Source organism: Rhipicephalus sanguineus, chromosome 1 (genome assembly GCF_013339695.2).
Source record: "Rhipicephalus sanguineus isolate Rsan-2018 chromosome 1, BIME_Rsan_1.4, whole genome shotgun sequence".
Taxonomy (NCBI): Eukaryota; Metazoa; Arthropoda; class Arachnida; order Ixodida; family Ixodidae; genus Rhipicephalus; species Rhipicephalus sanguineus.
In genome coordinates this window covers 68,189,665-68,211,789 of record NC_051176.1, presented here as the reverse complement: position 1 = coordinate 68,211,789, position 22,125 = coordinate 68,189,665, and the positions used below count along the sequence as shown (strand labels likewise).

At 46.4% G+C, this 22,125-nt stretch overlaps 1 protein-coding gene and 7 non-coding genes across 8 annotated transcripts in view; 1 reads left to right on the top strand and 7 right to left on the bottom strand.

The window, feature by feature from the left end:
• Positions 1-3,870: 3,870 nt before the first annotated feature.
• On the bottom strand, positions 3,871-3,942 carry Trnap-agg (transfer RNA proline (anticodon AGG)). The gene has a single exon. It is a non-coding gene; the product is annotated as a tRNA-Pro (tRNA).
• Positions 3,943-4,072: 130 nt separating this feature from the next.
• On the bottom strand, positions 4,073-4,144 carry Trnap-agg (transfer RNA proline (anticodon AGG)). Its single transcript has one exon. It is a non-coding gene; the product is annotated as a tRNA-Pro (tRNA).
• A 130-nt stretch (positions 4,145-4,274) lies between these two features.
• Positions 4,275-4,346, bottom strand: Trnap-cgg (transfer RNA proline (anticodon CGG)). The gene has a single exon. It is a non-coding gene; the product is annotated as a tRNA-Pro (tRNA).
• Positions 4,347-4,475: 129 nt separating this feature from the next.
• Positions 4,476-4,547, bottom strand: Trnap-cgg (transfer RNA proline (anticodon CGG)). Its single transcript has one exon. It is a non-coding gene; the product is annotated as a tRNA-Pro (tRNA).
• A 130-nt stretch (positions 4,548-4,677) lies between these two features.
• Trnap-cgg (transfer RNA proline (anticodon CGG)) lies at positions 4,678-4,749 on the bottom strand. The gene has a single exon. It is a non-coding gene; the product is annotated as a tRNA-Pro (tRNA).
• Positions 4,750-9,430: 4,681 nt separating this feature from the next.
• Positions 9,431-9,502, bottom strand: Trnap-agg (transfer RNA proline (anticodon AGG)). The gene has a single exon. It is a non-coding gene; the product is annotated as a tRNA-Pro (tRNA).
• Positions 9,503-14,528: 5,026 nt separating this feature from the next.
• Positions 14,529-14,600, bottom strand: Trnap-agg (transfer RNA proline (anticodon AGG)). The gene has a single exon. It is a non-coding gene; the product is annotated as a tRNA-Pro (tRNA).
• A 4,568-nt stretch (positions 14,601-19,168) lies between these two features.
• LOC119392754 (uncharacterized) overlaps positions 19,169-22,125 on the top strand; it is a 49,179-nt gene continuing 46,222 nt past the window's right edge. The window contains exon 1 of the mRNA XM_037659714.2: positions 19,169-19,254. Within this exon, the coding sequence (XP_037515642.1) occupies positions 19,197-19,254 (58 nt within the window). The 5' untranslated portion in view covers positions 19,169-19,196. The remainder of the gene's footprint in view (positions 19,255-22,125) is intronic.

Here is a 22,125-nt window from a genome sequence, read left to right as displayed (position 1 = left end):
CGATAACAATCGAGCGGCACTCCCAAGTACTTGCCCGGGGTCGTTGCCCAAGGCACATTAGAGAAGTGGTCCGGCGTCGATGGTCACGATCCGTGCCAGAGCCCAAGGCTCTTGGACCAGTTCACGCCAGTCCCCGTAGCCTTGGTGAACTCACGCACTGTTTCGACGGCCTGTGTTATACTACTACGATCTCTTGTAAAAATAGCAATGTTGTCTGCATATGCTAACAGCTTCACTTCGACTGCTTGCAACTGGAAACCAAGGATACTATTGTTATTAATTACTTTCATGCACAGTGTTTCTATATAAATAAAAAATAACAAAGGGCTTAGGGGGCAACCCTGACGTACCGAACGCTGCACGTTAATGGGGGCCCCCAGACTCTTATTCACAATCAACCTCGTCGTGCAGTTTCGGTACGCCAGGGCCACTCCCTCACAGATAACGGAACCAAGGTTAACATGATTCAAAACAGCAAACAAAATTCTGTGATCAACACAGTCGAAAGCTTTTTCAAGGTCGATCTGTAAAATGGCAACCCGGTCATCCGAGTAATCACAGCACTCCAGAATGCTTCGCGCTTTATGGATATTTAGGACAATGGATCGCCCTTTTATGCCACATGTTTGGTGAGGCCCGACGATGTCCTGTATGACTGTTTGCAATCTTCGAGCCAATACTTTCATATAAATTTTATACTCTACATTTGTTAGGGCTATGGGACGATATGCTGATACAGATCTGAGTTTATATACATCCTTGGTTTTGGGTATGAGAACTGTATGGGATGTCCTGTATGATGGAGGCAATGTGTTTAATTTATACGCTTCATTAAATATAACTGTCAAGATAGGGCTGATTTCATGTTTGTACTTTTTATAAAAGGCCGCAGTGAATCCGTCCGGTCCAGGTGATTTTCCCGGGTTTAACTTTTCTATAGCAACTTCAACTTCGGCCACTGTTATCGCACGCTCCAAAATGTCTTTTCTTTCGTCGTCCAAACGGGGTAATACAGGCAGAAATTCATCCTTGAATTGTTGAAGGTCTATGTCGTGCACTGCAAACAGCTTCCGATAATGTTCAGTAAAGGCTCTTCCGATACACTCTGTTTCGGTTGACACGTTACCGCCCCATTCTATCTCACGAACGTGGTTCTTTTCCGCGCGTGCCTTTTCCAAGCCTAGCGCTCGTTTCTTCTGCCCTTGCCCTCACGAGCGCACCCCGATAACGCTGCTCCTCCATCTGCTCTATTTTTTGTTTTATTTTTCTGATATCTTCTATCCATATTCCCGGGGCACGGCATTCATGTTTTAGTAGCCTCTCAAGAAGCCGTTTCAATTCTGTCTCTTTCCTTTTCTCCTCGTACCGAATGCACGTAGCCCTGTTAATTGCTGCTAATTTTAAAGTTTCCTTGCAAAGCTCCCACTGTTGCCAAATGTGCAGACTTTTGCTCGGATCTAATTTGCTAATTTCTTCCATTACAGTTGAATTCTTCGTCCTCCAGGAGCTTGCTATTAAATTTCCAGGTATCCCACGAGAAAGCGTTGCTTCGCATATTTTTTCCTATAGAGCACTCTACTAAGCAGTGGTCAGAAAACGACACCGGGACTACAGCATAACTAGTACATGCCGGCAGGATATGATCGGATACGTAAATGCGGTCAAGTCTTGCATGACTGGGGCCTTCGAATCGTGTGTACCTAGCCGCACTCGTATTATGAAGACATTCCGCGACATCCTCAAGGTCCCAGTTCTTGACAATCCGCGTCAGAACATCAGTGCTCCTATCTCTGAAGCCCCGCGTGCTCGTCTTGTCGTGTGCACTGAGAACACAGTTAAAGTCGCCCAACAATATTGTCTGCCTCTCTGCACAGAGTCGTTGCTCAAGGCCGTGAAAAAACAGGGCCCTTTCTTCTACCTTGTTGGGCGCGTACACACACACAATACGCCACTCGTCATTATTTAAAGAAACGTCGACGACCACACACCGGCCCGTCGCACACGAAAAATGACCGTGCACTTGGAGCGCTGGCAACTTTTTGACAAAAAGTACGCAGCCAGCCGACGTGCCCAATGCGTGGCTGACTACAACAAAAAACCTAGACGCGAAACGTTGCACCATGCTGCCGGTCTCTTCTTCGCCATCAACTTTCGTTTCCTGCACCGCCAGCACGTCTATGTCGCGTTCCGTTAAAAGCCGGTAAAGCTGGCTTTGCTTCCTTTTCCCTGCCAGACCTCTCACGTTTATGGTGGCGACTTTTTAACGGATATGCAGGAGCCATTTTAATGAAAGGAAAAAGAAACCAGCAGCACTGTGCTTACCTCTCACGTCTAGCGCGTGGCTAGACGTTGCCATCGCCGGCGGTACTTGAACTGGCGCGACTGGCTCGGCGTTGCCACCTCGCCTGTCGGAAGGCACGTTGGGGCGTGGTCGGAGTGATGACCGCCGTACTTGAGCCGTCTTTGCCGGGGGTTCCTCGACGCCCGGCGTTGTCCCTTGAGTCCCGTCATTGCAGGTCTGGGGGTGCGGGCGCTTTGACGCCGCGGCGGCATTGGTAGGAGTCTGGACGCCGCCCTTCTCTGCCTTCGGCTCGTTCTGGTTTTTCTGCTCGCCGCATTTGGTTGCTGGCGAGCTTTCCGTCCCCTTCTCCGTCGTGTCGCTCGACCCTGCAAAATCACCGGGCGATCCTTGGTGCGTCGGTACGGGAACCGTGCGGGTGTCTGCTCCAGAAGACGCAGGCAGCACCTGTTTTGCCGGCTGGTTGCCCTTCGAGCCAGTCGAGTCCTCTGCCGCTTCTTGTTCCGGGCCATCCCCTTGCGGGGCGTTACCGCCGCAAGGCGCCGCCGTGTCCGGTGGTCCCGTCCGCTTTCCTGCCTCGTCGGTACCACTCGCCGCCTCCTCAGCCTCGGCGACGTCCATGATCTCGTCGTGTTCGTCCGCACTCGGCAGTCCGGTCGCCGACGCGTAGGTACGGACGCAGTCCGCGTCCGCATGTCCATAGCGCCTGCACTTCAAGCACCGCGGCATCTTGCAGTCTCGGCGAACGTGACCCGTGCCGTGGCAACGCAGACATTGCATGGCCCTCCCGGGCACCACCACGAGGGCCAATTCACCGGCAACTCTGACCTGGTGAGGCAGGTCGTCCACCTTGAGACCGGGCTTCAACTTGAGGAGCACGCTCCTGGTAGTTGAGCCCTTTTCCCGCATGCCCTGGACGCGCCAACGCTCACGCGTCACCTCGGTGACGTTTCCGAACGCCGCGAAAGCTGTCCGGATGTCTTCGTCCTGCACGCCGTAGAGCAGCCAATGCAGGCGAAATTTCACCTGCTGGTCTTCGGGGTCGAAAATGACACACCGACGCCCTTTCACCTTCAGCTCCTTCATGGCGGCGAGTTTCTTCGTGGCTTCTCCGGTGTTGAGGGTCACCGCCCAGACATGGTTAATCTGGTACGCCCCCAACGCCACCACGTCGGGGAGCACACCAGCAGTGACCAGGGCGTCTCGAAAGTCGTCGACCCTGTAGGGCCTCTCACGCACGTCTCCGTGCAAGAACAACGTGTTCTGAACAATTCGACCGGTAGGCAAAGTAGGCAGTACAATCTCGTAGTTCTTATCGTCTTCGACGGTAATCCTGTTTCCGCGGCCGGCATGTGCCGCTATCGCCGCTCCATCGGAGCCGTTCATTCTGCGTCCGTTCGCTGGCGCGCCCGGAAGTAGAATGACCCCTAGACCAACGAGCCAACATACTTCAAGTAAAGCGGCACGTTTACTCATTCCTGCTATCTTGGCAAAAAGAAAATAGGATGAATTCAAAGTAAAAGTGAGAATGGATGGTACACATGTGGCACGACAGAGAAAAAAGTGTTGAAGGGCTCGCCCGGGATATGAACCCGGGACCTCTCGCACCCTAAGCGAGAATCATACCCCTAGACCAACGAGCCAACATACTTCAAGTAAAGCGGCACGTTTACTCATTCCTGCTATCTTGGCAAAAAGAAAATAGGATGAATTCAAAGTAAAAGTGAGAATGGATGGTACACATGTGGCACGACAGAGAAAAAAAGTGTTGAAGGGCTCGTCCGGGATTTGAACCCGGGACCTCTCGCACCCTAAGGGAGAATCATACCCCTAAACCAACGAGCCAACGTACCACAGGCGAAGCGGCAGGTTTACTCATTCCTGCTATCTTGGCAGACAGAAAATAGGATGAATTCAAAATAAAAGTGAGAATGGATGGTACACATGTGGCACGACAGAGAAAAAAAGTGTTGAAGGGCTCATCCGGGATTTGAACCCGGGACCTCTCACACCCGAAGCGAGAATCATACCCCTAGACCAACGAGCCAACATACTTCAAGTAAAGCGGCACGTTTACTCATTCCTGCTATCTTGGCAAAAAGAAAATAGGATGAATTCAAAGTAAAAGTGAGAATGGATGGTACACATGTGGCACGACAGAGAAAAAAGTGTTGAAGGGCTCGTCCGGGATTTGAACCAGGGACCTCTCGCACCCGAAGCGAGAATCATACCCCTAGACCAACGAGCCAACATACTTCAAGTAAAGCGGCACGTTTACTCATTCCTGCTATGTTGGCAAATAGAAAATAGAATGAATTCAAAGTAAAAGTGAGAATGGATGGTACACATGTGGCACGACAGAGAAAAAAAATGTTGAAGGGCTCGTCCGGGATTTGAACCCGGGACCTCTCGCACCCGAAGCGAGAATCATACCCCTAGACCAACGAGCCAACAAACTTCAAGTAAAGCGGCACGTTTACTCATTCCTGCTATCTTGGCAAATAGAAAATAGAATGAATTCAAAGTAAAAGTGAGAATGGATGGTACACATGGGGCACGACAGAAAAAAAAGTTGAAGGGCTCGTCCGGGATTTCAATCCGGGACCTCTCGCACCCTAAGCGAGAATCATACCCCTAGACCAACGAGCCTTTTCTTTTCTTTATTGCCTTGACTCAAGCAGTACATAAAAAATGAAGTGTACAACAATGCAAAAGGTCAGATCACTAGCACTCGGCTAGATCGTTTATAATAAAAAGTACTTAGCTTTAACAAGTTCATCTAGAACTGTTATCCACTCTGGAGGATCACTTAGTGCCTTAAACACATCACGCATATAGATTACTTCTTCCAAAAGGTAATGATTTGCCGGAAACACTTTCAAATGCGCATGACTGACGTCCATCTCGTACGCCAGACACTATGCATACACATAAGCATAAACATTTCGGATGGCGCTTCATCACCTACCGCGCATTGCAAGTAGCGAATTCCGAAGGGGCTTGAAGGCAAGTCCTTTTTTAAAGTCCGCTGAAGCATATCCCAAAGGAAAATCGAGTCATGACAGCCGAGAAAAATGTGATCGGTGGTTTCCGGTTTTCTGCAAATAAGACAGTCAACGAACCATGGAACAAAGAGGCCGTTGCTCTGCTACCATGGCTTTCTGGGGAGGGTTCCCGTGTGCAGTTGAAAAAAGAAAGATTTCATTGACGGTTTCACTGGCATTCGTTTCACCCGCTTGAGCATATCACGTTCAGGGCCCAAGTGGTATAATCCCCGATACATTGGAACCGGCAAAAAGCATCTAGTAGATCTCTATACAAACGTTTACGCGCTACAACTGCTAAGTACTGTAAGGAAAATTTTGCCTTAAGAATCTCCATTGAGGCTACAACTTCACGTAAGAAGGCAGACAATTTCGGTGTTCCCAAGGAATGCGTTGAAATTACGTAGTCTTGCAATGAATCTCGTAATCGCACTTGGATTACCGAGCGAAGAAAAGGGTCACTCTGGTCCCGAAAGAAAAGAAATCTTGTTACAATCTGCTTGAAAAATAAATGAGATAACGCGAGACCACCGTTTTTAACCCGAAGAAAAAGATTGGATCGGCTCGTGCGCTCCCAAGCTGGTCCCCAGATAAACACTGCAAAAACCCTGTGCAGCTTTTGAACTGATACTCTAGCCAGGCTTAAAACGTGTAGCACATAATAGATTTTAGCGATCAGAAAGACGTTACAAACAGCTGCTCTTGCAAACATGGAAAAATTATGTCCACCCCACTTTTCTGTTTGCAGTTTTACTCTTTTTGCTTCGTCTGCCCAGTAGTCTTTACTTCCTTTGTATTGATCGAGAGGCGCTCCTAAATAGTTTGAGGGCATTGTGCTGAAAGGTATACTGCCTACCATATCTGGAGTATGCTCCCAGTTTCCGTCCCAGAAGCCAAGACATTTTGTCCAGCTAATCAGCTTCCAGTTGCATTACAGAAATACTTAGCCTCTTCAATGACTTCATGAATACTCTGCTCATCTGCGCAAAAGACAGCTACGTCATCCGCATAAGCGAGGACTTTGATTTCACTATTGCAAAAGGTGTAGCCATGGATATTTGGTTTCCTCAGAACTTTTAAACAAAAGGGTTCTAAATACAGATCAAAAAGGAGGGACGACAGACAGCATCCCTGCTTAACAGAGGCTTCAACTGCAATACATTCACTCAATTTTCTGTTTACCACTAACTTTGCTGTGCATTTGTCATAAACCATTTAACACCATCCAGAATTACTGATCCCACATTCACATGTTCCTGTATTAGAAACAATATCTCGTGTATTACTCTATCAAAAGCCTTATTTAAGTGTAGTTGAATCATAGCACTTCGACTTTCTATGGCATCGCAACACTCGAGAACTGTTCTTGCTATGTGAATATTTGTAAAAATGGATCTACCTTTAATTCCACACGTCTGGCGAGGACCGACAAGGGACTTTGTCACACTTTGTAAGCGGCGAGCTAAAACTTTCATGTAAACCTTGTAATCGGTGTTTGTTAAGCTTATCGGTCGATATGCTTCTACTGAAAGCAGTTTGGATGGTTCGTTAGTTTTGGGAATCAGTATAACGTGAGATGTTACAAATGACGAAGGTGTTAGTTTCTTATCATAGCATTCAAGTATAACTCGATGCAGCGCTTCTGCCAATTCGCTTTTAAAAAACTTGTGCACCGTAGCTCCAAGGCCATCTGGCCCAGGAGACTTCCCGGAGCTCAGTTCTTCTATAGCTAGTTCAACTTCTGCGACCGTTATTGGCCTTTCAAGTGATAGCCTTATTTCATCGTCTAGTTTAGGCATAAGTGACAAAAACACATTTCTAAATCTTTCGGTGTTACATGTTTTAAGACTGAAAAGGTTTCTGTAGTATTCGACAAAAGCAAGCTCTATTTGTTCAGTCTCACGAGTAATGGTATCTCGAAAACGAATTTCGCTAATTTCCTTCGGCAAGGCATGTCTTTTCTCTTCGCTGAGTGTACGCTTGGTGGGCGTCTCACCCAACCAACGCCGCTCGCACCTAGCCCTTATCATCGCTCCACGATACCTTTCCGTATCTATCGCCTCAAGCTTCGCCTTTACTTCTTTTATTTTTTTCATGAACAAACCAGGTTTGCTACTCTCTACATCGAGCATGTACTCTAACGTGCTAATCAGTTGCATTTCTTGCTGCTTTTTTTTCTGCCTTAACACGCTCGCTCTTTCCAAGGCGGCGATCTTGAATTCGCATTTAAATTGTTCCCAAAGTCCCATGAAATTACTTGTTTGATTCGACAGCATATTCTCGATATACTTCTTTATCTTTTCAACAAACATTTCATCCTCTAGTAATTTGCTCTTCAATTTCCACAGCTCCCAGCGAAACATCTATACCTCCTTCCTAGTATCTAAGGTAACCATCACCAAAGAATGATCTGTGAAACTAACACATTGTGTATCATAATGGGAGCAGAGAGACACCAGGTTTAAAGGAACCTATATTCTATCCAACCTAGCATGAGTGTTGCCTTGAAAGTGAGTGTATCTTGCTTTCTGGACATGTGTCAGCATTGAACCTATATCTTCGAGTTCATTTTATCTGTCATTCTCGTAACACATCCGCGCTCTTATCTCTTTGGTTGTGGTTGTTCGTTCTGTCTTCAGGTCTACAGACACAATTGAAATCACCAAGCAAGAACACATTTCTTCCACATTCTAGTATAGGGCGAATGCTATTAAAAAAAACTTCTCGGTCACATACTCTATTCGGTGCATAAATGCAAACTACACGCACAGGACTTCCAAAAGTATTATTATCACAAACAATCATGCGGCCGCTTGCACAAGATAACACTGACTCGACAATGCCAACGCTCTTGCGGATAAATATAGCACAGCCTCCAGACCTTCCAACTGCGTGACTCACACATACATTATATCTTTCACGAAATACTTGAACCATTCGATCAGTTAGTTCTTCGCTTTCAATTTTGGTCTCCTGGACCGCTAAAAAATGGATTTCATTTTCTAACATAAATCGACTTAGTTGTCATTGCCGCCTTGGCGCAGAAAGACCTCTTGTGTTGAGTGTTGCGATACGCAGGGGATTTGTAATGTTCATAGCCATCCTAAGTTGTGATTAACACAGAAAAAAAAATTTACTGATGTCTGTATGTCGAGCAGTGCGAAACAGGCTTATCGATGGTGACACGTTTGATGCTCATCACAGTTGTGGTGCACACGACGCATGAACACTTATCTGAGTGGTCCCTTCCTCGTCCTTAAACGTTACTGCGTACAGGTGATTCATCTGGTACGCCCCCAGGACAACCACCTCGGGCAGGAGCGACATCTTGTCAAGAGCGCCACGGAAATGTTCTACGCGATAAGGCCGTGCTTTTAGGCAACCGTGCAAAAAAAAAACGGTATTCAAAACTGATTCACCTGTGGGCAGATGCGGCAAAACAACCTGATAATCTTCAGCCGGCTTTTCCTTTTCAACAGACCGCTCCGAGGGAGCTCATCTTTACACGTCCGTTCACTGTGGTGGCCGGAAGTGGAATCCAGACCAAAAAGCCAACTTATCCCTGTGAAAGCGGCACGTTTAGTCATTCTTCCTATCTTGGCACGCCGTTAGTAGGATGAATACAAAATAAAAATGAAAATGGATGGCCCGCTTCCGGCCCGACAGAGAAAAAAGAAATGTGAAGGGCTCGTTCGGTATTTGAGCCCGGGACCTCTCGCACCTTAAGCGAGAATCATACCCCTAGACCAACGAGCCAACGTATCTCAGTAAAAGCGGCACGTTTAGTCATTCCTGCTATCTTGGCAGGCCGGAAGTAGGTTGAATGCAAAATAAAGAATGGATGGCCCGCTTCCGGCCCGACAGAGAAAAAAGGAATGTTGAAGGGCTCGTCCGGGATTTGAAGCCGGGACCTCTCGCACCCTAAGCGAGAATCATACCCCTAGGCCAACGAGGCAACGTATCTCAGTAAAAGCGGCACGTTTAGTCATTCCGGCTATCTTGGCAGGCCGAAAGTACGTTGAATGCAAAATAAAAATGAAAATGGATGGTCCGCTTCCGGCCCGACAGAGAAAAAAGGAATGTTGAAGGGCTCGTCCGGGATTTGAACCCGGGTCCTCTCGCACCCTAAGCGAGAATCATACCCCTAGACCAACGAGCCAACGTTTCACATCGAAAGCGGCACGTTGAGTCCCACGTCCGGGCGCGGCAGCGTACGGACGTGTTATGTGCTCCGACGGAGCGGCGATAGCGGCCACGCCTGGCCGCGGGAACAGGTTTTCGACAACGGATAATGAGTATCAGGTTGTTCTGCCTAGTTTGCCTACAGGTCGGTTGGTTTTAAATACAGTTTTTTTGCACGCGGACGTAAGCGCGCGCCCCTACAAGGTTGAAGACTTTCGTGACGCCCTGGCTCAGCGGTCGATACTTCCCGAGGTTATCGCCTTGGGGGGCGTATCGCATGATCCACGTCTGGGCCGTCACCATGAAGGATGTGGAGTCAACGAAAATGTTGGTCAACACTGGTGAGCTGCAAGTTAAAGGCAAGCGCTGCATTGTCATCGACCCGGCTAACAGGGATATTCGAATGAAGGTACACTGGCTCCTTCATAGCGTGCCTGACGAGGACTTACGACTTGCCCTCGCGCCCTTCGGCAAGGTCACCGACGTCGTCAGGGAGCGGTGGCGTGCCGAGGGAGTAGCGGACAAGGTATCCAGAACTAGAGTCGTGACCCTCAAGATGAACGCCGGGGTCAAAATTGATGACCTTCCACACCAGCTAAGTGTCTCGGGCGAACGTGCACTTGTTGTGCCGGGAAGGGCTCCGCTCTGCCTTCGCTGTCGTGGCACGGGCCATATCCACCGTGAGTGCCGCATACCAAGGTGTGGGGTTGCCGGCGTTTCGGTCACGAAGACCGCCAGTGTCAGCGAACGTACGCCAGCGTGACAGCACCAGGGAGCAGCGAGGACTCAGCCGACCTTCTGATCGATGAGGCGGACTCGGAGGAAGCGGCGTCTCCGACAAGCGCCCGTGAGGGTGCACCGTCATCGTCGTCTTCTCCTCCGCCGGGTCAACCTGAGAAGCATCCTCTCGCGGCCTCTGTAAGGGAACCCGAAGATGCGCCTGCCCGAGCCGCCGCGGCCACGTCGGCGAGGAAGGCTAGCACATCAGAACCTGTGCCTCAGGCGAGTGTCAGTCAACCTGCTGATGAGTGCATGGACACTACCCAAGGATCAGCTAGCACGGCGGCTGGGAAACGGCCGCATGAGCAGACCACGAGCGGCGAGCCGCAGCTGGACGATGGCGGTGGGGACCAGCCACCGACTAAAGCGCCAGGTGTGAGGCGCTTTCCTTTCATACCACGGCCGAACATTCCGGGTGAACCACGACGGTCGGCGGCAAACCCGCCTCCGTAGTGGCAGCGGCTAACGGGGAAGGGATTGGGAGCGGGAGGGGGGCTGGTGGTGTTTTTCTATATATGTGTACCATGGCGAAGCCAAAGTGCTGTTTTTGCCAAGCGTGTCTCATTGAAAGAGGCTTTCTATTACTTCGTTCCCTGGCCATGTTTGACCTTAATGTTCCACCGAAATGGCTATGAATTTTGAAACTTGGCTACCGGTGGCAACCCTAAACGTTCGAGGGGTTGGTGCTAGAAGGCGACAGTGTCAAGTGAGCCGCCTACTATTGATCACGACTTGCACTTAGTTGCAGTCTAGGAAACGAAAATAGAGAGCCAGGAAGCGACAGACCGGATGGCGTTTGTTTTTCGCCCTCACTTTTATGTAGGTATGTGTTTGCCACGCGGTTGGAAGTTCGGGCGGTTGCGCCCTTTTGGTACGTAGTAACTTAGGCATATGTGTACAAACAGTTGTATCGTGCGAAAGTGGACGTCTCTTGGTCGTAGATTTCAGCCTTTCCGGTTTGTGTTACCGCGCGGTCTGCGCGTATGCACCAAACGTGGAAACAGAGCGCAAATTATTTTTCGAATGCTTCAAAACGCACTTAAACTGCGAGAAAATGGTATTGCTCTTAGGTGACTTCAACTGTGTCTGTGCGGCCGAAGATCGCTCTAAGAAATCTCTAGTTAGCGATAAGAGTGCCGAGTTGCTATCCGAAATAGTGCACGACAATGGCTTAGAAGACGTTGGCAGTGTTTATTCCAGTGGCATTCGCCAACTTACACTCATTTCCAACGTGACAGCCACGCCAGACTGGATAGAACTTATGTATCAGCAGAACTTCTACCTTTGTGCACGGCGTACGATGTCAAACCTGTTTCTTTCAGCGACCACTGTTTAGTTATGGCCGGGTTAGGAAAAAGGCAGGTTAAAAGCCGCTTAAATTGGAACCTGTGGAAGTTTAATGTTAAGCTACTTGATGACGAGCAGTTTGTAAGCTTAGTAGCAGTAAAATTGGAGAAGCTACTCGATGCGCCGTCAAGCAGTTTGGCAGCTGAATGGCAAGAATTTAAACAGGGAGTTAAAATAACGGCTATGGAGAGAAGTAGCATCCTGAAGTATGAACAGAACCAAGCTGAGCGAATGTTACGAGAGCAGCTCGAATTTTTTAGTAGTATGGAAAACAACCAGCCCGGTACTTTTAGCAAGGAATTAAGAGACGTGAAATGTCAGCTGGAGGAAATCGACGCTGCAAAATATAAAGCAGCGATCATACGTGCGAGAGCCGATAAACTATGGGTTGGGGAAAGGCCAACGAAACGGGCCTTATCTGACGAAAAAAGATACGCGTGCCAGAAAGAAACCCGTCAGATAGTTAACGGCGACGAAATCACGTATGGTAGCAAGGTCATCAAGCGCGTGATAGCCGAGCATTTTAATAACCTGCTAGGCCACCAACCAGACCCCTTAGATGGCTTCCAGAAGGAATTCCTTCGATTTATGCTGAAGCTGGACGATGACGTTAAGGCACGCCTCGAATGGCCGATCACTATACGTGAAATCGAAGACGCTATCGACGAGTTAACTCTGGGGAAAGCACCTATGCCCGATGACCTCGGTGCAGTTTTTTATAAAGCTTTCAAGAGCATGGTCGCTCAGATGCTGCTGAGAGTTTTCGTCGAAGCATATGACTTGAAACGGGTACCATTGTCGTTCACAACGTCGCACGTTGTGCTCATCCCAAAAAATGATGACCCAGCAAAACTTCTGTCTGCAGCATCTTACCGTCCACTTAGTCTTACAAACGTCGACTATAAAATATTTATGAAGGTACTAGCAAAAAGGCTCCAAGGGGTTATAACGACGTTGGTGGGTTCCCACCAGACATGCGGGATCAGAGGTCGCAGTATCGCGACGAACGTACACGTTGCGCGAAGTGTGCTCGAATGCTGTGACGCGCTGGGTGAGCACGTGGCGATGATGCAGTATGATCTGGCGAAAGCATTCGACCGCGTCTCACACCAGATCCTCTTCAGCATATTAGAACATTCTAATGTTGGCCATGTCATACTTGAGGGCGTTAGGATGGCGTATAGTAACTGCACTACACGCATTATAGTTAATGGCGAGCTAACTGACAGCCTGCGCGTACGCTCATCGGTGAGGCAAGGATGCCCTTTGTCGTCCTTGTTTGCACTGTACCTCGAACCGCTCTGTCTGTCCATCACTCACAACGAACTTATTACAGGATTTAGGCTACAGACGGCACATGTAAAAATAATAGCTTACGCAGATGATATCGCCGTCTTCTGCTCAGACAGGGAGAGTATTAAGTATACCACGACCATTGTGGAAAGGTTCTGCGAATGCACTGGTGCCCAGATCAACTGGGACAAGAGTTATGGATTTTGGCACGGCGACTGGGACGCAACGCCGGAGCACTTCTCCCGACTGCGCTGGTCGGCAGTTCCAACGCAATACCTCGGCGTGCCACTCGGTAGTTACCGCGACCCTGATGCGTACTGGTCTGACCAAGTGCGGTGCAAGAGCAAAGGCTACAGCATGGAAAGGCAGGCAACTGTCCATATTTTCACGGGCCACTGTCTGTAACCTGTTTCTTATCTCAAAGTTCTGGTATGTGATGAATGTGCTATGCGCATCACGAGTGAATATTCAGAGAATTCACCGGGTTTTCGCTGTGTTCATTTGGGCATCCACCAGGGAGCGGACCAGTCGTATGAATTTGTTTCGCCCAGTCAAGCTTGGTGGGCTCGGTTTAGCTCATTTGTTTCTGCGACAGCTTGTGTCGCGTTTCATCTTCCTACGTGACCAAAATGACCCTTTTCTCCGCACTGTCATGCAGGTGAGGCTACAGAGACTCATACTTCGATTTATTGTGGCGTCATGTGAAAACATATGTGGGCCTGTAATCGGGTATCTGCGAGAGGTGATTGCTTCGTATAGGATGCTGAGTGGCCGATTCACTCATGAGTACCTGGGCACCGTTAACAAGAAAAAATTGTATATGGATCTTGTTGAAAGCGTTCTACCAGTGCCTTTGTACCGCTTTCCACACCTTGGAGGCCCAGGACAGGACGTTTTAAAAAGAGTAAAAAAAATGCCGGTACTACCATCAGTTAAAACCTTCTTCTTTCAATTGCACACAAACACGCTTCCTGTTAAAACTTCGCTTAGCGATAAAGGCTTCTTCATACCCTGGACAACCAATTGCTATTTATGTAAAGCACCAGAGACAATAGAACATGTTTTCTTGGACTGTTGGGATCCCATTTTCTACAGGGATGTGCTACAGCGCACATTAAAGAAAGAGTTGCCCCTCAGCCCGTATGGAATACGCTTCTTGCCGGTAGACGCATCAGAGGGCATTCCTTATGATTTATTTCTGCTCCTGGGCCTCCACGCCTTGTGGAGAACGAAAACGGAATTTGAACATGTTCACCAGGTTGTTCGTCCTGTTCGTGATCACTTTATTGAAAGCGTGGTGCGTTTGAGAGAGGTGCTTCGCACGCTCCCTGACACACCAGTGTCGATTTCTGTGCTCGATGAGTTAATCTGCATGAAACAATTTTAATCTCGTGTTGGCCAAAGCGTGGCCGACGCGTTTTATGTATGTAACCAGTGACTTCAAATGTGTAAGTCGGGAATAAAGAAAAAAAAAACGGCACGTTTAGTCATACCTGCTATCTTGGCAGGCCGAAAGTAGGTTGAATGCAAAATAAAAATGGATGGCCCGCTTCCGGCCCGACAGAGAAGAAAGGAATGTTGAAGGGCTCGTCCGGGATTTGAACCTGGGACCTCTCGCACCCTAAGCGAGAATCATACCCCTAGACCAACGAGCCAACGTATCTCAGTAAAAGCGGCACGTTTAGTCATTCCTGCTATCTTGGCAGGCCGGAAATATAATAATATCTGGGGTTTAACGTCCCAAAACCACCATATGATTATGAGAGACGCCGTGGAGGAGGGCTCCGGAAATTTCGACCACCTGGGGTTCTTTAACGTGCACTTAAACCTAACTACACGGGCCTCAAACATTTTCCCCTCCATCGAAAATGCAGCCGCCGCGGCCGGGATTCGATCCCTCGACCTTCGGGTCAGCAGTTGAGCGCCATAACCACAAGACCACTGTGGCGGGGCGCTGTGTCATTTTCAATGAAAGACAACGGGCCGACAACAATTGACGCCACTGGAATGTTTACATCATAGTATGCCACAAACAGGAAGAAAAGAAAAGGAAGAATTACATTGAGCTTTACTTTCAAAGCAAAAAGTTGGGGGATTCCACCATGCAAAATGCTGTCGAAAACATATTGACAGGACCTGGGGACCGTACAGTCAGCAGCAATAAAAACATTCGCAGAAGAAACGATACTAAGACTTACATCATTGATGTTTTGACAAAGTATTGAAAATATAATACAGAGCAAAATGAAAATAACCATTGCAAAATGCAATACACATTGAGAACATTTTTTTCACATATGTACAAAATGCAACAATGTGGCATAAAGTTCTAAAGTCAATTAATGTTCCACATCCAGAATGACGGGGAAAAATAAGGAAAGGGCTTGTCCAAGATTGGAACCAAGAACCTTCCAAAGGTGAAGCGAGAATAATATCCCTAGACCAATGAGCTGACGACATGTGGCGCAGTGGCACGATTACACCTTCGCAGTCTCGTAGCTGGCTGCAAATGGAAAGAAGAGAAATAATAAAAAAGGAGTTAACGGTGAGCAGCCTTAATGACAGCGAAGAAGGTCATGAAAGAGGTCGCGACCAGAATTTGAGTCAGAGAAGCCTGAAAGCTGAAGCGAGGATCATGATCCTGGACAAACGATGATACCCGAACCAACTGAAATGTTTACACCGTCTTAATATTATAGCTGAGCGCAAGTAGGTAAAGGCAAAATAAAATAAAATAAAAACAATCATGAATTGTCCACATCCATGCCCCTAGCGTGAAAGATGAAAAATAAAGAGCTTGTCCTTTATCTGAGCCTGGTACCTCCCCGCAGCCTTCGCGTGAATCATGCCCCTACGATGGCTGAAACAAATTCAGGTGAATTTCACTGCAGGACGGCGTCTTTACTCTTCCTCTCCTTGCCTTTGTGTACACTTCTAAGGCTCATAACATATCTTGGCGATATTTGTCCAGAGCTGGCCCTTGTGCCATTAAAACCCACATATCATCATTGACACTTCTAAGGCTGTGCGCTCTGCGTAATAAGAAAGCTACTAGTCGAAACTAGCAACTTCTCAAATAAAACCATGCGGAGATGGCAGTATACAACTGAGGACGGTGGCCAAATTTTTGATGGTGGTGAGCGGAGTAGTCACTACGCATAAGTATTGTGGCTCTTAACAGTGACTGGTCAAGCAATATTGTTCGTTAAACTCCTTGCACATAATAATAATAATAATAATAATAATAATAATAATAATAATAATAATAATAATAATAATAATAATATAATAATAATAATAATAATAATAAACTACACCAACACAGCGTTGAGGGAAGGGGTGAGGATAGAAGCGACTATCCGCTTCTCTGGGTCCTCACCCCTGACCTGTTACGTGAGTAACCACCGCTTGGCATGTTTGGAAAACTTCGCGATTGTTTCAGAGTGTTTTGTTAAGATTAGGCGCTCGTCGCGAGTTGCTGAGTTTATCCTGGATCTAACTGGCGATAACGCTGGAAGGTTCGTTCGGGCGTGTATAAAAGCCGACGCGTTTCAAAGACTATCAGATGACCGACTGCCGACGAATGTGATCGCCGCTATCAGTGTACAGTGTGTATGCTTGTACTTTTACTTTTCATTTCCTGGGCACAAGTTCGCCATATAAAGAGTTTCGTCCTTAACAGCCCGACTATTTTCTTCACCGTCACGACCACGTGACAACATACATTGGAAAGAGGTGGTGGTGGCTACAAAACGCTTAATACAATAATTGATTACAATAGCCGACTCACATTTTAAAACACATGTTCATGCGAGACACACTAATTCAAAAGGAAGGAGAAGGAGAGAAAGGAAAGACCGGCACCTTCACCCGCGATGCCCTCTCAGGACGACATTCCAGAATGGTTTCTGTCGTCATGCATGAGAATAGTGCAGGTTATACAGACACGCAAACCTGCGAAAGGCAAAAATAATATGAAGAGACAAACACCTTCGGTAGATAAGTTGAAGGCTTTAATGAGGTAGAAAACTCATCCATGATATACGGGTATACAGGCAAGGCCGAACAGGGTTTCGAGCATCTACGCCGCTGGCGCACGCAGGAGCTTCTTCCTCGGAAGTTGCACAATCTGCCCCGCGCAAAGCAAAGTTCATGCAAGCTGGTGAACGTCCAAGGGTAGAGCAGCTTAGTAGGTCGTTGCGGATGCGTTCCATCTGCAAGTCTGATTGTGCGTGATCTTATTTTCGCATCGCGACCAGCGTGGACTTCGCTCATTCTGGCTAGCTTCCACAGTTGGCGCGGTTGTAGGCTGTCTTTAAGGAGTGCGACGTCTCCAGTGTTCACTTCTATAGTTGGCTTTTGCTCGCGGGATGATTGCAGTTCTTGAAGGTATTCTTCTGCCCGTCGTTTTCAAAAGTTTTCTTGATTGACCTCTCGCTGCTTCCATAATTAGTTCAATCGGTGTGATGACACTGAGAGTAGCTCGGATGAATTCGAGCTTGGAACAGAGATCAGCAGTTTCCCTCTAAAGAAATGCGCTGATGTGAGGGGTTCGGGATCTCTGACGTCACTGTACACGTACGTGATTGGCCTGGAGTTTAGCACGGCCTCAACTTCCGTTAGAGTCGTTACAAGTTCGTCCTTCTTGAGGCTATTCTGTCCGACCGTTTCCTTCAAGGCTAGCTTGACGGATCTGACTAAGCGTTCATAGAATCCTCTCCACCACGGTGCTCACTCGACGATAAACTTCCATTCAATCTGAAAACGACAATAAAATGAAATAAAATAAAATATTAATAATAAATAATAATAATTAAGGACAGGAAGGAGTGAACGACATGGCGCGATCTAACAACTGAGCTTAATAGCAGAAGAAAGCGCAAAGATATATAAGCACTATTTCAAACAACCAAAAAGTGACCTAAATATTCCCGTTATTTCATTGTTATCAAGGTTTAGCTTGTGAGACGTTTCCTATGATTTGGACTTCGCACGGAACAGTACAGCCTTGCTTTAAAACAATTATTACGTAGTGAATTTGCCACAGTCCATACCTATATTTTATTTAGTACTTCATTAGAAGAAACAGTGATGTCATCAGGCGTTTCACCAGAAAAAAATATATTAGTATCATCCGCATAGAATACATATTCTTTAGCTGTCAATTTTCACAACATCATTATTGAAAATATTAAATAATAGGGGTCCCAGAATGCTGCCTTGAGGTACACCATTCCTAACTTTCATGGATGATGATTGCTCTCGGTTGATTGATACACACTGTTCCCGATTAGATCAATAGCTTCTTATTAGGATACAAACGACACCACGAATGCCATAACAGTGAAGTTTTTCTAGCATAGTATCGGGATTTATTCTGTCGAATGCCCTTAGAGAAATCTAGGAATATTCCTAAGGTAAGTTTTTTTTTTTGCTTCCGTATTCTTTAGAATCGATTCTTTTTGGTGAAGTAAGGCCCTTTCGGTTGACAGGCCTCACTGAAAACCAGACCTTTACAACGTAACACCTTTATGTTAATTTAACAAAATAAGCATCCGAATGAAAATAAGTCTTTCGCACCCCATAAAAAACTTGCAAAATCGAAACCGGTCTATAGTTATCTAAATTGCTTTTATCCCCGCCATTATATATATAACTGTTACTTTTATCCTGGCCCTTATATATTACATTTACCACTGCCACTTGTTCCTGCGAGTGGGAACAATGTTCTAGTACTGTACGGGCAATGTCCGTACACATTGCCCGAGCCACGTAAGTGCTCTAAACTTTCTTGGATGTCAAGGAAACGCGTTAACAGATGTGATATTGCCTGACAGAAGACTAGAATTGTACCAGGCGTTAGGCCAGGCGTATAGCGTAACGAGGGGGTGTTTTAAAGCTTCCCAGCCATTGTAAAGCCCCGCAATGCTTCATCATTTTCACCACCATCCACCATAGCAACAACAAAATGTACCGTTACGTAGGTGTGCGTAGTGCTTTAGAAACGCGTAGTGAATGCTTCGCTACTTCGCGAAAATGTGATGGTTTATTGCGTAGTGGGCACCTCCTAACTGTTCTTGCTATAATAGGCACCCTAAGAGAGTTTACAACAACCTATATGAAGAGTGCTCCGCCACATTACGCTTTGACTGTGCTGCGTGGTTTGCGCAAGCCTGGCATTTTTTGTCTGACTAAAGACCCTCGTTCTGATCTTGCAGGGCTGCTTGTCAGGGAGGAGACATGCGGTTGTCATGAGGGCGAGGGCGTATTACGCTCTCGCGTGGTTCCTGCTGCTGGACTTCCGTTATGGTAAGAGTAGCATGAACGAGCGAAAAACCTCACCTTTAGGACGTCACGTTCCCCAAATGAAACTTTCGTATGCAAATAGACACACCTACACAAGGTGCATCCTACGTAAGCTGCGCCGAGGGTGAGGAAGACATCATCAGTGCCGAAAACTTCCTCAGGTGTTCCCATTAAGATAGTTATTATATTCTATAGTCCCGAGTGGCTAGGTACAAGTGTATAGTTTTTAATTTCCAACACAGCAAAGAATCATTGCAAAAGCGTAGGTCAATTCAGGAAGTGCTTTTGTAAAACAACGAGAAAATTGAAAAATGTCAAATGTTTCGCTAAAGGTCGAGTTATGATTTGTAATGTTCCAGAAGTAACAAACCTAATATGCCGAGGCGAAAGAACTCTACACGTGCGACTCGTTAATCTGAGGGAGTTATGCTTACGATTTTGTTCCTACTGGCTTAAAGAGTATACAACGCATATCTTAACCTTACATGTCGTTTTATTTAACCAACACCCGTGCAACTGCATGCAGTTTCGGAAGTGACTTCAGGTTTATTGGGAAGAGTCAACCTTCATAGCGATTAGGCGTTTCGCAAACAAACACTAAGGATGTACTACACTTGAGCTGCTTTGCAATGTCCAGGAAAAGCGGACACACAGTAAAAGGAAAGTGAAAATTGCAAAAACAAAAATAGAGAGTTCGTTTCTTAAGCTCGTTTTATACGTGTAGTCACTGTTAGAGTCCAGCTGGGTCTCCGGTCGTAGTGCTTACTCATTTGTATAAGAGCCACTCAAGTGTTCAAAAGTTTTATGTGCGCCACTAGCAGTGTGTCTACAGTGCATGACATAGGTAACCCTTACGGTGGAGCTGCCGAACCGTCTATAGGAAATGCAGTGATACGATCCTTGAGCGACGCAAAAAGTGTAGAAAAGCGGCTCCTCCCGTGCATTCCCAATAAAAGGAGTGCGTCGAAGTATTTAGCTATCACATACTCGAACTGCCACTTTGTAACTTATGCTCTCAGAGTGATGTAGGATAGATGTGCCTGGGGCGATATATGTGTTCGCCGTCTGTGGGTCTTCACAGCTTGCTCCGTAGCGTGTTTGTGACGGCGTAGCAACGGCAGAGTAAATAATTGCTAGGAACTTGCCGTCATACATTTTCGTTTGCATTTTCAGTTCAGCCGCCCCTACCCCGATGGCTTAAAAGCAATGGCGTTGCGCTGTTAAGCAGGAAGTCGCGGGTTCGGTTGCTGGCGCGGTGCGCCGCGATCACATTTTGGTGGGGGCGCAGTGCAAGAACAGTTGTGTCCGTGTACGTTTAGGCGCACGTCAAGGAACTCCAGCTGTTCAGAAATAATTTACACTGCCCCGTTACGGCATGCATTATGATCAGATCGGACCTTTGTCTCTTAGCTTACACCATTGACTAATTATGGTTTGTCATACTGGCGAGATGTGAAATCAATGAGCGGACGAGTTCACAGAATGTGCACACGAAAACGGAACAGGATGCATGGTACTGTTTTTCAGTCACAATGCTTTCATGATACTGACAAAGTTCTCAGCAAGAAATATCTGCGGCATGGTTCGAATGACTGAAGTGGTTAAAATTTTGTGTACCGTAGACTCTGGATAATATTCGGCGTATATGTGAAGATAAGCGCGAAGCGTGAAATCCTAGTTTCACTGCTGTTGTCAAGTGGGGTCTGTGAAAAAGAAAAGTTCGGCAGGCATTACACTTTTGTAACATAATAATAATAATAATAATAATAATAATAATAATAATAATAATAATAATAATAATAATAATAATAATAATAATAATAATAATAATAATAATAATAATAATACCTGGGGTTCTTTAACGTGCACCTAAATCTAAGTACACGGGCGTCAAACATTTTCGCCTCCATCGAAAATGTAGCTGCCGCACTTTTGTAACACAAGAAGGCGAAAGCGTGGCTGCACTCATGTAAGATAAATGAGCCACAAGAAACAACTACTGGGTGTATCCAGATAAGATCGAACACTAGGTCCCGGTCACCATTCCCGATTTTGATTAAATTTACTGCGCGTTTAGGCATTACACCCAGAGCAATGGTTTCGAACTTAGTATTGAAAAAAAAAATTATTTGCCTGAATAAAATATGCAAACTGGCCGCAAAAAGCACTTTTCCACCAATTTCGCGATTTCTGAATTTTGAGCGACCTAGGTAAAAAACAGTGTACTTCTTGGTCACAATATTTATTCACCTCAAAGAACAAGTGACATATAATCCTATGAGTGTATTATTTCTCTTGCTTGTCGAAGCACTTATGAAGAAAAAGCTCACGAACTTGGCGTATCGCACAAAATACCTGTATTTCAGGAATTTATTGCTGCAGACAAGTTAAAGTGAGGATAATAAAAATCGGTACATAATAACTTTAATACATTCGCTCTCTTTTAAAATAATTTTCATGGCTTTATCGCACTCCGTTTTACTCGATAACGGGGCTGAAACGTAAGCAATTTACCAAAAACGCCGAACTTTGAAAACAGTTTTCTCAAAAACCCATTTTTATTTTTTTTTAAATCCCTCTTATTGAAGTCAAGGACATCATCTACCATTGTGCATAAAAAAACATTCCATTATTTTGGTTGCTAACAAGTTAAAATGCGTCAAATGTGACCAAGTCAGCCTAACGACCACGTCGTTCGTTATGTGCTGAAACTCGGATATAAGTTGTTGAAAACACTTGTACATGACATAATCAAAAATCAGAAGCTCCACAGCAACAAATTCGCAGCCACGTGTCATGGTTCAGCAAGCTTTGTCTTGCGATCAGCCGCTTGATAAACCTGCAGCAGTGACCGGTCGATGCTGCGGGCGCTCA